This window comes from Malus domestica, chromosome 03 (genome assembly GCF_042453785.1).
Source record: "Malus domestica chromosome 03, GDT2T_hap1".
Lineage (NCBI taxonomy): Eukaryota > Viridiplantae > Streptophyta > Magnoliopsida > Rosales > Rosaceae > Malus > Malus domestica.
This window is the reverse complement of record NC_091663.1, coordinates 7,542,505-7,557,365: the sequence shown is the minus strand read 5'-3', so window position 1 is coordinate 7,557,365 and position 14,861 is coordinate 7,542,505. Positions and strand designations below refer to the sequence as shown.

The 14,861-nt window shown below is 35.5% G+C and overlaps 1 protein-coding gene and 1 long non-coding RNA gene across 2 annotated transcripts; one reads left to right on the top strand and one right to left on the bottom strand.

Moving 5' to 3' along the window:
- Window positions 1-3,028: 3,028 nt before the first annotated feature.
- On the top strand, window positions 3,029-5,927 carry LOC103420775 (scarecrow-like protein 14). Its single transcript, XM_008358819.4, has one exon. The coding sequence runs from the start codon at window positions 3,399-3,401 to the stop codon at window positions 5,607-5,609; it is 2,211 nt and encodes a 736-aa protein (XP_008357041.1). The 5' UTR covers window positions 3,029-3,398; the 3' UTR covers window positions 5,610-5,927.
- Window positions 5,928-7,001: 1,074 nt separating this feature from the next.
- On the bottom strand, window positions 7,002-8,032 carry LOC139194415 (uncharacterized). The gene is made up of 2 exons (XR_011579215.1): window positions 7,730-8,032; window positions 7,002-7,414 (listed from the first exon to the last, which is right to left on the bottom strand). It is a non-coding gene; the product is annotated as an uncharacterized lncRNA (long non-coding RNA).
- Window positions 8,033-14,861: the final 6,829 nt, after the last annotated feature.

Here is a 14,861-nt window from a genome sequence, read left to right as displayed (position 1 = left end):
TACTAACTACGCATGGGACGAAATTATCTTCAAGATTCCTAACTGGTTGACCATCTCCATCTCAACCAATATAATTATAATTTTCAACGTTCTAAGTTTGTGTCCATCTTTAGCTGGCTTTGAAGTTTGAACCTTATACAAATCTATCAATTAAACAAAAAGACTAACGAAGAACGCTTAACTGGTAAGTAAAGTAATATTTATTTATTTATTCGACTCTTGTTTTCTTTTCTTGGTCGTCAGGTGACTAAAGATTATATTATTAATAGTGGTTAACATTAGACGTCCATCTCGTTCGCTTGTAACTCAATTCAATAGTGAACATGCATTACTAATTATTAGGTAACCAAAAGAACATTTTTTATATTGAGAAATGTTATGGAGACTCTCAAAGTGAGATCATTTATGAATTCTCTGACACCTCATGATTTAATGTCAATTCTCATGCTAACATTAAAAACATCAAACATGAAGTGTCAGAGAATCTATTAAGAGTTTTATTTTCAAGAGAGTCACTTTAGATAATTATTTCATATTTTCTCATTAAAAAAATAAAAATATTGTACGAGTTATATTATTCAATCCCAAGTCAAATATTAGACAGAAAATTATGGGTCTGAAGACAAAACTCGATCCATTAAGATAAGCTAAACTAATTCTTGATCACCAGGTAGTGGAATACAGATGCCCACATATATATATAGGGTTATTTCCTGGTAGTTTACTACTTTGGAAAAAGTCACAGTTCATATTTAATGTATATTGTTTGTTTGTTTTGACAGATGATGATGGAAATTTAATTTTATAATTATGATATTAAAATTATTGGTTGAATGAAAATTATTAGTTCTCTCTAAATATGAAATTTAATAAAGAGTTGTAATTTTTAACTCTTCATAAAGAAAAATGTTAAGAAGACTCTCCCAAAAATGGAACTTTCTGGGGCTCTTTGCCAGCTCTTGTTTTCGGCATAATATGTTGCAATGTTGATATGAAAATTAATGCTAAACTTTAAGGTGACATATAATCATATTTTAAAAGAGTCAAATGCTTTTAAAAGGAGACATCTCTATTATAAATAGGCAAGTCCCATTGTAGTTAGGAATCACTTTTAATCATAGATATTAGAGAGTGTTATTGAGTCTATATGTGAGAGTCTTAACATAATTGTGGTTCACTGAAGCCTTATGATTTAGAGTATCATATTACAAGGACGTCCATTGTATTTTGAGAATCAAGTGTCGATCACCTATGATCATTGTTATAGAACATAAACTTGTCTTCAAGACAAAATGTCTATTATTTGCCTCTATTTTCAAGGTTTTCTAAACCTCAGACAAAGAATACGAGAAATTTTTAATTGTGACGAGAACACAAGTGGTACACCAAGTGTTTCAATAGAAGTGGTGAGAAATTTTATTTTTTAAGTTATTAACTTTTTAGCACACATATCCCACCATTTGTATAGTGACACGTGATGTACCACCTCGTATACCGGTTATACTAAAAAATCTCTCCAAAGAATACATACATTACATACATCACATTGTTTCTTTTTGATTGAGAATACCAATAAGATTGGCTCAACGTTCGACATATATTAAGCATATGCCAAGCAAAATCTAGGAGATTTACAAAAACGAATAATACTGGATAGCTTAATTATTTAAATGAAATTTATAAATCATATAAGGTTTATGACAAGTGAGGTTTCCTTGGATATTATAAAACTATTGTGCATGCACACCATTACGTGACTGATGATGTGGTGTTACTACTCAGCCACATATGATGATATCTGCTGGCTTCACGGTGCATATTTTCAAAATGGATAAGATTGGAAACTTCCAAATCAACATTTTCAATTTTCTGGAGGATGCATGTGATTTCTACGCAAAGGAAGTCAAATCAGACATTTACAATCACCTTCAATATACAACTTTGGAGAAACCTTTGGCACCGACTAAATTTTGGATCTACAAATATATTTGGGAGCATTTTTCTCACCATCATAAAATTAGTGTGTATTTATCATATATTTAATTATCTGTAACGTGTTATTTTACTTAATTTTAATTAGGTTTTATAAAGCAAAATTAAAAAATTAATATTCAATTGGAAACCTCCAATCCAATGCTGGCCATCAAAGTTTAACTTCTTAAAACATTCAATCAGAGGTTTACAATTGATAATAGAGTGATAAGGGCATCGTAGGCTACAACAACTCTCATTTGCTGCCAGTATAGTTTTGGCTCTCATGTAAAACGTACGTGAAAGCAAAGTTGGTGAGTTTAGAAAAAATGCATCCATGAGATTTCAAATTCAAGTTAGGATTTGAAACTAGACTAACCTTTTGAAGCTTCATTCTTTAAGTAATACTAGAGAGACTAAATTTTAAATTATATTGTGTAAATCATCTGACATGGCTGTTACTGATGAATTATTAGTTAAATGTTAATTAACGTACTTATTTATTATTAGTGACACGTTACTCTTCGTTTTTTTTTCTTTTCAAAACAGTTGCCAATGATTAAGGACACTTTATATATATATATATTTGGTACAACGATATATTTTATACTAAGAGGAGGGGAAGTTCGGTTAAGCTACACAATGAGCAACCTAATTTAGTATCGAATTCGCAATCCACGAGATTCGAACCTAAAACCTCTCCCTTTTTATATTTAGCAAACGATATCATCACACTAAAGGGGTGAGGGAGTTAACCAAGCCTCACAATCAGCTGGAACAATATGTTTTAGATTTGTCTTTGGTAAAAATCGAACTTAAGACTTCAGAAATACCAGTAAAATATTACTAACCATTGTACTAAATGACACTAATTAAAAACAAGGGGTGTGCTATCCACACACCCCATTTTACTTCTCACACACCCCTTGATAATTTATGTCCGTTGATCTTCTTCAATTCATCCGATCTGAAGATCGAAAATTAAAAAAGTATGTGAGAAGTAAAATGGAATGTGTAGATATCACATCCCAAAAACAATTCGCCCCTAAATAAAACAACAAAAGAAAAGGTACAGTAGGTTAATATCCATTGGTCAACAGAAGACTTCCACAGCTTTACCAATTGGATGAGCTGCGTAATCTCTCTGCAAGAAATGCCATGAAACCACGCTGTGTGGCGTCTCTTGCTTCTTGACTTCCACATCCTTCGCTCGCCTACTCTCCCCACTTTCTTCTTCGTCTTTCCTACGCTACCCGTTTATCCGGCCAGACCTCAACCCAGTAATGGCTTAGGGTTTCTCTATTCTCTCCCAGGTAAGCAGATTCTTCACCTCAAATCCCAAAGTTTCAATCTTTCAGTCTTAATTTCCTCAATTTTCACCAAATTCGAACTGGATTTTCATCAATTTTCTCAAAATTTTGATTGACATGGATCCAAGTTCGTATCAATTGCCCAATTCCAATTCCAATTTCAGCGACCAGACACTTTCCCCCAATTTCAATGAGTACCCAAGTAGCGACCCCTTTGTAGATCTTAGCTTTGTGGACCAAAACCCTAGCAACTCGGCTCTGTCGCCGAGCCTGAGCCCCGAGGGAGATGACAGTGACTACTCTGACAGTGTGCTCAAGTACATAAACCAGGTGTTACTGGAGGAGGATATGGAGACAAAGCCCTGTATGTTTCATGACCCTTTGGCTGTCCAAGCCGCTGAGAAGTCTCTCTATGAGGTTCTTGGTGGGAAGTTTCCGGCTTCTCCGGATCAACACCCGCTTAATGTAGAGAGCCCGGATGGTTGTTCTTCTGCAACTTTCAGTGATTATAGTGGCAAGACTAGTTCTAGTTCTAGTTCCAACTCTACTACTAGCCATTCGGTCGATTCATGGAGCAATAGTGTTGATGTTTTTGAACATAAGCCCTCTATTTTGCAAAACCCAATTCCTGAAAACTTTGTTTTCCAGTCCAATTCAAAGCCCAAGTCTCAGTTTTCGTCGAAAGGGGACGCCTTGGTGGGTTCTTATGTGAGTGAGCGTATGCTTTCTAATTTGTTTAGTGAGAGTGAAATGGTGTTGCAGTTTAACAGAGGGGTAGAGGAGGCTAGTAAGTTTCTCCCCAAAGGCCAATTAATTGTTGATTTGGAGAATAACAAGCCTTACACAATGGCTGATAGAAAGGCTGAAAATGTGGTGGTTAAGATGGAGAAGGATGAAAGCGAGTATCTTCCTTCTAGTTTGAGAGGAAAGAAGAGTCATGAGAGGGAGGATACAGATTTGGAGGATGGGAGGAGTACCAAGCAATCAGCGGTTTATGAGGATATGGCTGATCTGTCGGAGATTTTTGATAAGGTGCTAATCTGTAGTGAGGGAAAACCCGAGCCTATTGTGTGTGAAGGGGAAGAAGTCTGTCAGGATGAAGCAAACAAGGCTCTGCAGCAGAATGAGCAATCTGTTGGAACTAGTAACGGAAAGACTCGTGCCAAGAAAAATGGCGATAAGAAAGAAGTGGTTGATTTGAGAGCTCTCTTAATTTTATGTGCACAAGCTGTTTCTGCTGATGATCGTAGGACTGCTAATGAGCTACTAAAGCAGATTCGGCAGCACTCTTCCCCATTTGGCGATGGTTCTCAGAGGTTGGCTCATTGCTTTGCAAATGGCCTTGAAGCACGGTTAGCTGGCACTGGAACTCAGTTATATACTGCTCTATCTTCTAAAAGAACGTCAGCTGCTGATATGCTGAAGGCTTATCAGACTTATATTAAAGCCTGCCCATTCATGAAGGCCGTGATAGTCTTTGCAAACCACACAATTTCAAAATTAGCTGAGAAAGCAGAAACACTGCATATTATAGATTTTGGAATCCTTTATGGTTTTCAATGGCCTGCTCTCATCCATTGCCTCTCAAGAAGAGCTGGCGGGCCTCCAAAACTACGCATTACGGGAATAGAGCTTCCCCAAAGTGGTTTTCGACCTGAAGAAAGAGTCCAAGAGACGGGTCATCGTTTGGCAAAGTATTGTGAGCGGTATAATGTTCCTTTCGAGTACAATGGCATAGCAAAGAAATGGGAAACTATCCAATACGAGGAACTCAAAGTCAAGAGAGATGAAGTGCTTGCAGTGAATAGTCTGTTCCGGTTTAGTAACCTACTTGACGAGACAGTTGCGGTAAACAGCCCGAGGGATGCTGTTCTAAATTTAATTAGGGGCTTGAATCCTGATATTTTTATCCTCAGTGTTGGTAATGGATCTTACAATGCCCCCTTCTTCGTCACTCGCTTCAGGGAGGCTCTATTCCACTTCTCTGCATTTTTTGATATGTGTGATACCAATTTACCTCGTGAGGATCCGACGAGATTGATGTTTGAGGAAGAGTTCCTTGGGCGAGAGATTGTGAACACAGTAGCTTGTGAGGGCTCTGAGAGAGTTGTGAGGCCTGAGACATATAAGCAGTGGCAGATTCAGAACACGAGGGCTGGGTTCAAACAGCTGCCATTGGACCGTGAACTCATGAACAAAATAAGGTCCAAGGTGAAACTGGGGTACCACCGTGATTTCGTGGTTGATGAAGATGGAAACTGGATGCTGCAAGGATGGAAGGGCAGGATTATCTATAGTTCCTCCTGTTGGGTTCCGTCTAGGTCCTGAAATGCATGCTTGTTAGAACTGAATTGACTTGCACAAATAGGCAGGTAACCATTGAAAGTAACTTCTGTAGTTCTAAACATATATAGATAGCGCTGTATTTTGCAATCACCAAGCTGTCTTGGTGACTTTGTACTGGTTGCTTATCGGTATTCTAGTCTGCTTTGTTCGAACTTGCCCGGACTCTGAATCCTTCCCTTGTATATAGATCATTCTAGCACTGCTTCAGTTTGTATTAGAAAGTTAATTTACGATGAACTATTGTAATGTTGAACATTGTAGTTTTCTTTTTGTATGTCTAAGTTGAATCTAATCGCCAAATGAACGCACCTTTTACTTTTCTGGAATGCCGGTGAAGGATTGGTTACCGCTTTCACATTCATCCAAACTTTTGATCGCCGAGCTCAAACCGAGCGCGATGTAATCAGACTTATGGCTGACACCGTAGAGAGAGTGAAGCCCGTATGCGAAGTGGAAAAGGTAAGAGTAGTAGGTACCATTTCAGCTTCATCAACTTGAAAAGTAACACGTAGAGAGAGAAGGAAAAAGGAGCGATGGAAAGACAAAAAGGAGTCCTGCTATACAACAGTGCCATGCATTTGTTAAAATTGGCTCTGTTAAGCTTTTCTTGAATTCTTAAGCGCATATTTAGCTGTTAAATTCAGTAATTTATACTACTCATTGATGTACTTCAAAATTTTCGAACTGAAAAGATGAGGGATGTAAAAGTGGCCGTGTTTCAGACGCATACATAATTTATGAGGAACACAACCCTTCGTAGTTTCCAAGGTAGCTGACTGATACATGAACAATAGAGCAGAAAATATGCTTGTTTTGGATTGCAACGTGCATGAGAGTAAAGCTAAAATGATGAGATCAATCTCACTAGGTCTGAGTTATACTAGCTAGCATGAGTCGCTTGCATGCGTGACTGTGGCTGTTTATGCACTACAAAATTCAGATGTATAGGTTTGTTTGATGACCATTTCGTTTTTTATCTTCGATTTTTTTCTTTAACTTTTAAAAACTGCAAACTAAAAACTTGTGCCGCTATCAAAGGGGCACGTAATTAAATAAAATAGATACAACACAACAACGCAGCAGATGACACACTGAATGATGAATACAACAGAACAGCTGAACTGAGCAATGCAACACAAAAACGATGCGCCATACGTAAGCAAAATTTGCAACATGCCAACAATTAGTACCCTGCAAACTTTTTTATTTTTGTTTCTATATTCATGGAACTCACCAAATATGGGTCATTTAATTTGTTTAATATGTCAGAACATTTCATGCATAAGTTGTGTGTTACCGTCAGTTGCATACCAGCACGTGAATTATATCTGGAAAATTTGGTAAACTAGCCATAATTTGTACCACGAAATGGAATTTAGCCTGCCCATTGCAATTCTTATAAATTTAACCCAAAATCCATGTGAAAGTTCTAAAATACCCTTGCATTCATAAATCTTTTACAAATAGGTTTTGGCATTTGTCTTCTCCGATTCAGTTGCCTTTTCCTACGCCGCCGGACAGCTTCCTCGAGTCTCTGAATGAGGACTCGGACCTGGTAGTCCCACTCTGGAATCTCTTGATGGTCCGACTAATGGATGCGCTGCAGTGTTTTCTCACCGAATCAATCCACTCAACGCTCTAATTAGCAAGGACCAGATGGACATGGTAATGGTACTAGGTCGAAATAGTTGCAAATATCAGTCAAAAGAGCCTGACTTTGCAAGGTTAGAGACTAGAAATTTACTTGAAACTAACCAACCCAGCACGTCAATACGCACAATCCAAACCTATAAGAAAACAAAGCAAGTAAACAAGAAACTCAATACATTACTTATACAAAATTAAGCACAATTATCAAACTTTCAAAGAAAAATAAGTTGTGGGTATTGAATATTACAACAGATTACCCATCTGGGGGCCGTTTCGATATCGAAATCAGATCACTAGCAACTCATTTGAAATCCAAAAGTGTAGAACTCAAATTCTCAGTGAAACAAACATGGGTTTATCACTAGCAGTTTGATTTTTATATTTACTAAATTATCAAATCAGACCGCAAGTGAAGTGTTAGCAGAACAGAAAATTCTGAGGAAGAAGAAAACCTCTCCTGACTACGCCGGGTGAAGAAATAACTTTCTCATCAGCATGTCGGTGAAACCGGAACAAGGCACATAAGAAGTTCCGGTCGTTGAAATTGGTGATTTGCGTGAAGAATCATTTCAAGAAGAGCCACTGCCCAAAAATGTACTCGTGCAGCCGGGACAACAAAAGGAGCTTCTCAGTGGTGGTAGATTTGAAGAGCCACTTGAAGCACCGCGGCGACGCTAGGTGGTGGGAGTAAGTTTGTGACAGCTGTGGAGCAGGATGACGAGGAGAGGAAGAGGAGGAGGAGGCGGAGGGCATGTGAAGGACTTTAGTCATTAAGGGTGTATTAGTACTTTTATGTTAATATTTGATTATAATTATAATAAATTTAAAACAGTGATTATAATTCTACATGTGTTCCAAATTTTGGTTAGTTTTCCAAATTTTCCATTATATCTCTACTCACGATGGTTGTGGAACTCACACATTAATGGTTATATTTCGTTGAATCTCATGAGCACTTGATGTGATATCATTTTTCTTCGTGCATTTGGAATATGAATTTAAATAATCTCGATATTAATATATATTTTAACCAATAGATTGATGAGTAACTTTAATGACTCCCTATACAACATTCAGTGTTCTAAAATCGATCTAAGTGGTTGACCATTGCCTCCATTAATCCATAACCGTTTAAAAAATTAAAAAGTTTATCAGGCAATCGCCTAGACGAAATAGGTGAGTTGGGCGCACGCGAAGGTGCGTAAGCAGGCGGGTCGGAGAGTGATTTTTATTTTTCAAAAGGTGACTTAAATTTTCGTCAACCACAAAAACAATGCTCGAAATAGGTGAGTTGGGCGCACGCGAAGGTGCGTAAGCAGGCGGGCCGGAGAGTGATTTTTATTTTTCAAAAGGTGACTTAAATTTTCGTCAACCACAAAAACAATGCTTCGACTTTGAATGGTGTTCATTAATTGTATTTGCCATTGTGGTTTTGATTTGAGAATAAAAGGGAGGAGATAACGGTGGCGAAAGGGTTCTGTAGTCAACGGTCATGGTTTGAGGTCCTGTTACGTCCTCACATCATTATGTGCATGCATGAACACGTTTACACGAGAGGAGGAGAGCGACGTGAGAGTGAGAAAGAAGAAACTAGAACGTCTAGAAGACTACAAGTATTGCAAATTGCATGTCGGCTCTCTCTAATCTCTATGGAGGTCCAAATCACTTCACATCTCATAAGGTACCAAAACAAATGGATGGTCATTTTCTTTTCCCCTAAGTAGTACCAAAGTTGTCTAGATTGAGAAATACTAAACGACACTCCCTTCCAATAATAGTGACCATTTAAGCATTATTAACGGGATAATTTCGACATATAGGAGATTGTTTAAAAGTTGTACTAGACATTCATTCTTTTATGTCTAAGTTTGAACTTTATTCGAACGAGCAGAGGCGAAGCCATGAAAGGGCCATAATGGTCATGGGCTAGTACTAGACATTCATTCTTTTATGTCTAAGTCTGAACTTTATTCGAATAAGCAGAGGCGAAGCCATGAAAGGGCCATAATGGTCATGGGCTAATCCGAAACTAAGGGAGGGGCATATCACTAATAACTTTCGGTTTCAACATTTTTAAAAATCAAACTCTTTCATGCACGGGTGGAGCCACCCACAAGGCTAAGGTGGGTTGTAGCCCAGGGAGGTTTTTTTTGTAAGTGTAGTGCTATTTACACAACCATTTTTATTTCTCACATATCCCTTTTAGTTTTTGGCATTCAGATCGAATGAATTGATGAAGATGAATGACAAAAAATCAATAAGGGTGTGTGAATAACACTATTCTTTTTTAAACTGGTGCTTTAATGGCTTATGTTAATGCATGTGTCCTATATAGTCCACTCAATTCCAATACAGGTTATTATTTCATGTATATTTAGTAGATGATAGGTAATAAATAATACCTTTTATGTTAAAAATAATAAATTAATTCTATCTCCCCTCCCCCTTCTATCATATTCGTTAAAGAAAAATATCATTTACCCTATGCAATTTAGCCTTTGTACTTCTTACTCATGAAAAGAAAAAGAATTTTCTTTTAGTTCACAATTAAATCCCTATCTCTGCAAATCCTTACTTTTCGTTGCAATTTTCCAATAAATGTAACCTTGGTATGTTCTTAATTGCTTTATTTACTTATTTTGATTTATTTATTTAGTAGGTTAATTATTTATATGGTCCTTGAAATTGTCAGTTAGGGTTATGATTTCAAGAATTGTTTATATTCTATTGTTGTTTTTTTATATTGATTATAATTTTATATAAGAAAAATAAATAAACATATGATTTTATGGTACTAATATCAGCTAGCCCACCAAAGAAAAAAAATCATGGCTTCGCCCTTGCTTTCTCGCTTGTTGTTTTTACATCACATGATAGTGAGTGAATTAGATACACAGACTCACTAGTCGTACCAGGTCAGCTCAAGGCTACCCTGATATTATTTTCACACAAAAAAACCTAGAGTTATACCTTTGATTTCCAATACATATATAATTAGGGGATTAGGGCCCCAACTATAATATTTTCCTTTTTTTCTTCACTATTGTTTGATTTGAGGCTGGTGGCTCTTATGCAATTACTGTGAGTTTTGAGGAACAAAGGTGATCAAAAGAGGGTTGGTAGCTTAGGCAGATCCTTATTTTTTTTAAAGGACTTTTATTTTAAATATGAGTCATGATATATACTGGGCATGTGGTTGAGTTGAGGGCTTAGGCAGATGCTTATATTTTTAAAAGGACTTTTATTTTAAATTTGAGTCATGATATATACTGGGCATGTGGTTGAGTTGAGGGCAAAGATGAGAGTCGGTAGCTTAGGTAGTTCCTTATTTTTTTTGTTAAATTAGGAGAGCATTTTAACGTGAGATTTTTGGACCCCTCCTGATATAAAATTCTAACTTCGCCATTGCAAATGAGTAATGAATACAAAGTTTAAGCACGAGAATTTGAGTTAGTTGGAAGCAAAAGTATAGAAACGTATCCATAGTCATCTTTTTTCTTTCTCCTTTGCCTCTCATCAATGTGGGATAAGTTGATCATGTTGTACTGTACGTGACATCATGTCCAAATTCCTTAAGTGTTTATATGGACTCGTGGGATGTGTGTTCAACTCTTCTCATGTTCTGATCGATTTGTATTAGAACAACAGGGTATGATAGTTCAATTTTTTCATGATCCTTGTGGTGATACTGATAGGAGCATATTTATGCGACTTTGTTATTTTATTTCTTTACATTTATTTAGTTAATTTCCATTTATTGTAGTAATTTAAGTTATTTTCGTATTATTGTAATTTCAGTCGGTAAAGATGACAATAAATATCAAATGGAGCAATTTGGAGCAGTTTTGGACTTGAATTGGATTACATGCGTGAATAGCATATGGGTTGGACGTTTTTGATGTTTAAATGGTGCTAGATATGTGCTAAAATCTGAAGAAATTAAAGTTAAGGCTAGGAAGACAAGGAATTACACAAGAAAGAGGAATCATAATTGGAGAGGAACATTATCTTATCTTATCTCCAGCTGTAAGGATGAATCCTAATTACATTCCAACACTCTCTACCTGATTCTTAAAGTCCTAAAATAATTCAAAATGCCAAAACCTTTTCCTCGTTGGTTTCAGTCGTTCCCCTCCCCCCATATATATATATGAAATTCCTCCAACGATTTAGGGTGTGCCGCGCCTACCATTCATCCATTGAAGTTGCTGGAATTTTCAGAGTGATTTCTCTCTTTGTTTTAAGTTTCAATGTTTATTTTAGATTGTTATTTTCAGTTATGATGAACATGTGTAACTAAGTTTCTTTTTAGCTAGAGGTGAATTCGAAGCCATGATCATATGTTTTATATAAATTGATTACATCAAGTTATTGTTTCATAAGACATGAATGCGATTTACTTATCTGCTTTATAGAGAACTTATTCTTGTATGTTTAGTAAGGATGCATACTTAGTTTGCAGGCAGGGATTTGATGCTATAATATAAGGGAATTTCACCTAATCGTTATGAACTTATATTTATAAATAGTAAAAGTCACTAGTCATGATTGAGTTAAGTAAATTATTGGCAGGAGTATCATACTTTTCATAGTTACGAATTCTTTGTCAACGCTTATGATTTTCATAGAACTTAATGATCTTTGAGATGTATCTCTATCATGATTTTCATAGTTAGGAAACTTGAGAAGAATAATTTGGTTGCGTCCCTGAGTCCAATTCAATGAACTTAGGAAAATCTGAGAGTTAATTAGTGTTGGTTACAGTTAATTTAGGGCATTGCCATTAATGGTTTTGTAGGAATAATAACTGGAAATTGATTTGTATGCATATGATTCATGTGTGGAGAACAATCATTTAGCTATCCTTTCATCCATATTTCATTCACAACTTAATTTACTTGCTGCCATTTACTTTTGTTTTAATCAAATTCGTCCAAAATCCCTCAAGTCATTGTTTTGTTGCTAGTTTAACTTAGTTTTCAGTTTTATAAGCTTAATTTGTGTTGGTTAGCATCCCTACTAATCCCTGGAATAGAACGATCATTACTTACTCGTACTACGATTGCATATTTTATAGGGTTGAATTTGTGTGTTAGTTTCTACCACATCAGATACCCTACTTTTAAATAGACCTCTGTGGTGAAAAAGCTATTAATTGTAATCATGTGGTGAAATTTGTTATCAATCATAGTCCTTATTAGATTTTTCCTCATTCTTCTTTCATTTGTAGGGACAAAATTGTTATTTTCGTTTTTATTGATTCCATCAACCAATCATAAAGCGCTATATGGACATAATTTAAAAAAAAAAAAAAACTTTTAGAGCTACAATAAAAGAATAAATAAAAAATAAAATTACAAGGTTCATATTATCAGACTTTCTCATTTCAAGATAGCCAAGAGTCCAAAATCAATATTTAAAAAATCACAAAGACACCACCCCGTTTAGATTAGAATATAAGTTATTATATATGCAAACATTGAATTTAGTTTCATTTTAAGAAGAACAGTGGTGGACGGGACGGCTAGGGTTATGTGAGAGAGAAGGGGAAGGTGGTGGTGGTCGTTGTGGCTGTGGTTGACAAAGATAAGGATTAGGGAAGGATTTTTTTTTTCCCCTTCTATTTTTGTTGATTATAAAAAAGTGGAATTACCAAAAAGAAGAGAAAAAAAGAATGGAATGACCTTTTTAGCCCTGCATGTGGTTGAGATTTTGACAAAATTTTCAATTTGGACTACGATTGATAACGAACTTCACCACATGATTAAGATTAACACTTTTTTTCACCACATGGATTGATTTAAAAGTAGTGTCTCACTATAGGGATCAAGAAAAAAATTTAGCCTTTTTATTATTAACAATTCATTATATTTAAAAAATTTATTAATCATTTCAAAAAGAAAAAAAAACTCAACTCATTCATTCTCTAGAAGTAGAACCACTTTCTCTCTCTTCCCCTTCCTCTTAACTCAGGGGTCTACTCTTGAATTTTATTACTTTTTTTTGACATTTAGCCTTGAGCAGTGGCTTCATAATTGCAAAATGAACACTAGCTCGTTAAGTTTATATAATAACAGATTAATGATGAACTGTCCATTCATTAATACATTTGAATGACTACACGATTTCAAATTCAGATGATATTTTGTAGGAATAATCTTCAAATGAAGATTGAGACATTGAACAGTTTTGATTGTGAAATTTCTATTGTAAAGATACATTATTTGCAAGTGAGGGAATGAGATCATCCTCCCAAGAGGGGGAATGTAGATATTATTCATTATATAGAGTCTTTTATATAGTCTCTTGAAGATGATTTTTATGGATTCGTTCTTTAAACTAGCTTTCTATTAGTTTTATAGAGTCTTTTGGAGATTCTCTTATATTTATAGTAATACACGACCTCCATTAAAAGTCAACCAATGTTAACACAACCAGAGAAAAACTTATATGTAATCATTGAATGTATCATCTATCGTGGTTGTGTACTATTCACATAATTTTGGACATGCGAAACATATTACATGCAAGTTTTTATCGTTTGAATGAGTTTAAGTCTTATGAGTTGCGCAACCCTCATCTTCCTTCCCTATTCCCTTTCCTCCAAATCTTTCAAGTTTACATTCGACTTGGCTGTTACTGCGGTATCTAGGATGCTACTTTTGACCTTAATAATGGTGATTTCTACCTTAATGGCAATGTCTCTCCCGTTGTTAACAATATGGTTACTCCTTATGAAAACAAGTGGTGTTCTTGGTCTTATGGCTAGGGCTTTTGTTCTATTGTTTCAACCATAATTTATTATAAGTGTGCCTTTAGCATAGATCTGTCATGTTATTCTGATTTGTTGACGATCTATATAAGTGATAATTGTTATGTTAGTGTCGAAGTACGGATTTTTATCTTTAATTTGTTGGTTGTGCATATTCTTACCAATTCAAGTCAACAGTGTGTTCAAATTCATCTAAAAGGTTATGCATGCTTAGTTCTTAGAGAAGGTTTACTCTTATTTGGCATCATGTATTCTTTTTGTTGGATATTTTTTGCAGTTGTGTTTAAAAACCTATTGTTTTTTTTTTTTTTGCAATTATAATATATTCCTTCTTTTCAAGGGAATAAATTTTAAAGTTTGATGTCCTAAAAAATGAAAAACATTTAAGTTAAATTTTTTTTTTGTTGTAAATACAAAGTTGACACGAACTAAACCAAATCATTTTATTGTAATTAGTTCGATGGTAATTTTGAAGTAAAATTGATCCAATCCGATTATGTCAAAGGTAACATTATTATAGAATCTTCCATTTTCCATGTCCCATTTCCAAATTATGTTACATTGAAAAGTAAAAGAAAAGGACAGATTATCGAAAGAAAAACAAAGGACGAGTGGGACAAAATCTATGCGTCGCAGGAAAGGAAGAGGATCCTCTCCGGAGCTCAAAATGGATCCTCCTGATCAGCCCATCTGAACCGTTCAAATTTAATCCAACAGCTTCAAACAGAAGATTTTTTAAAATTATTATAATTACAACCGTTGGATTAAATTTGAACGGTCCAAATGGGCTGGTCAAGAAGATCCCCATCCTG

Excerpts from the sequence above, each read along its gene's own strand:
- LOC103420775 (XM_008358819.4), top strand. The coding sequence starts at position 3,399 with ATGGATCCAAGTTCGTATCAATTGCCCAATTCCAATTCCAATTTCAGC.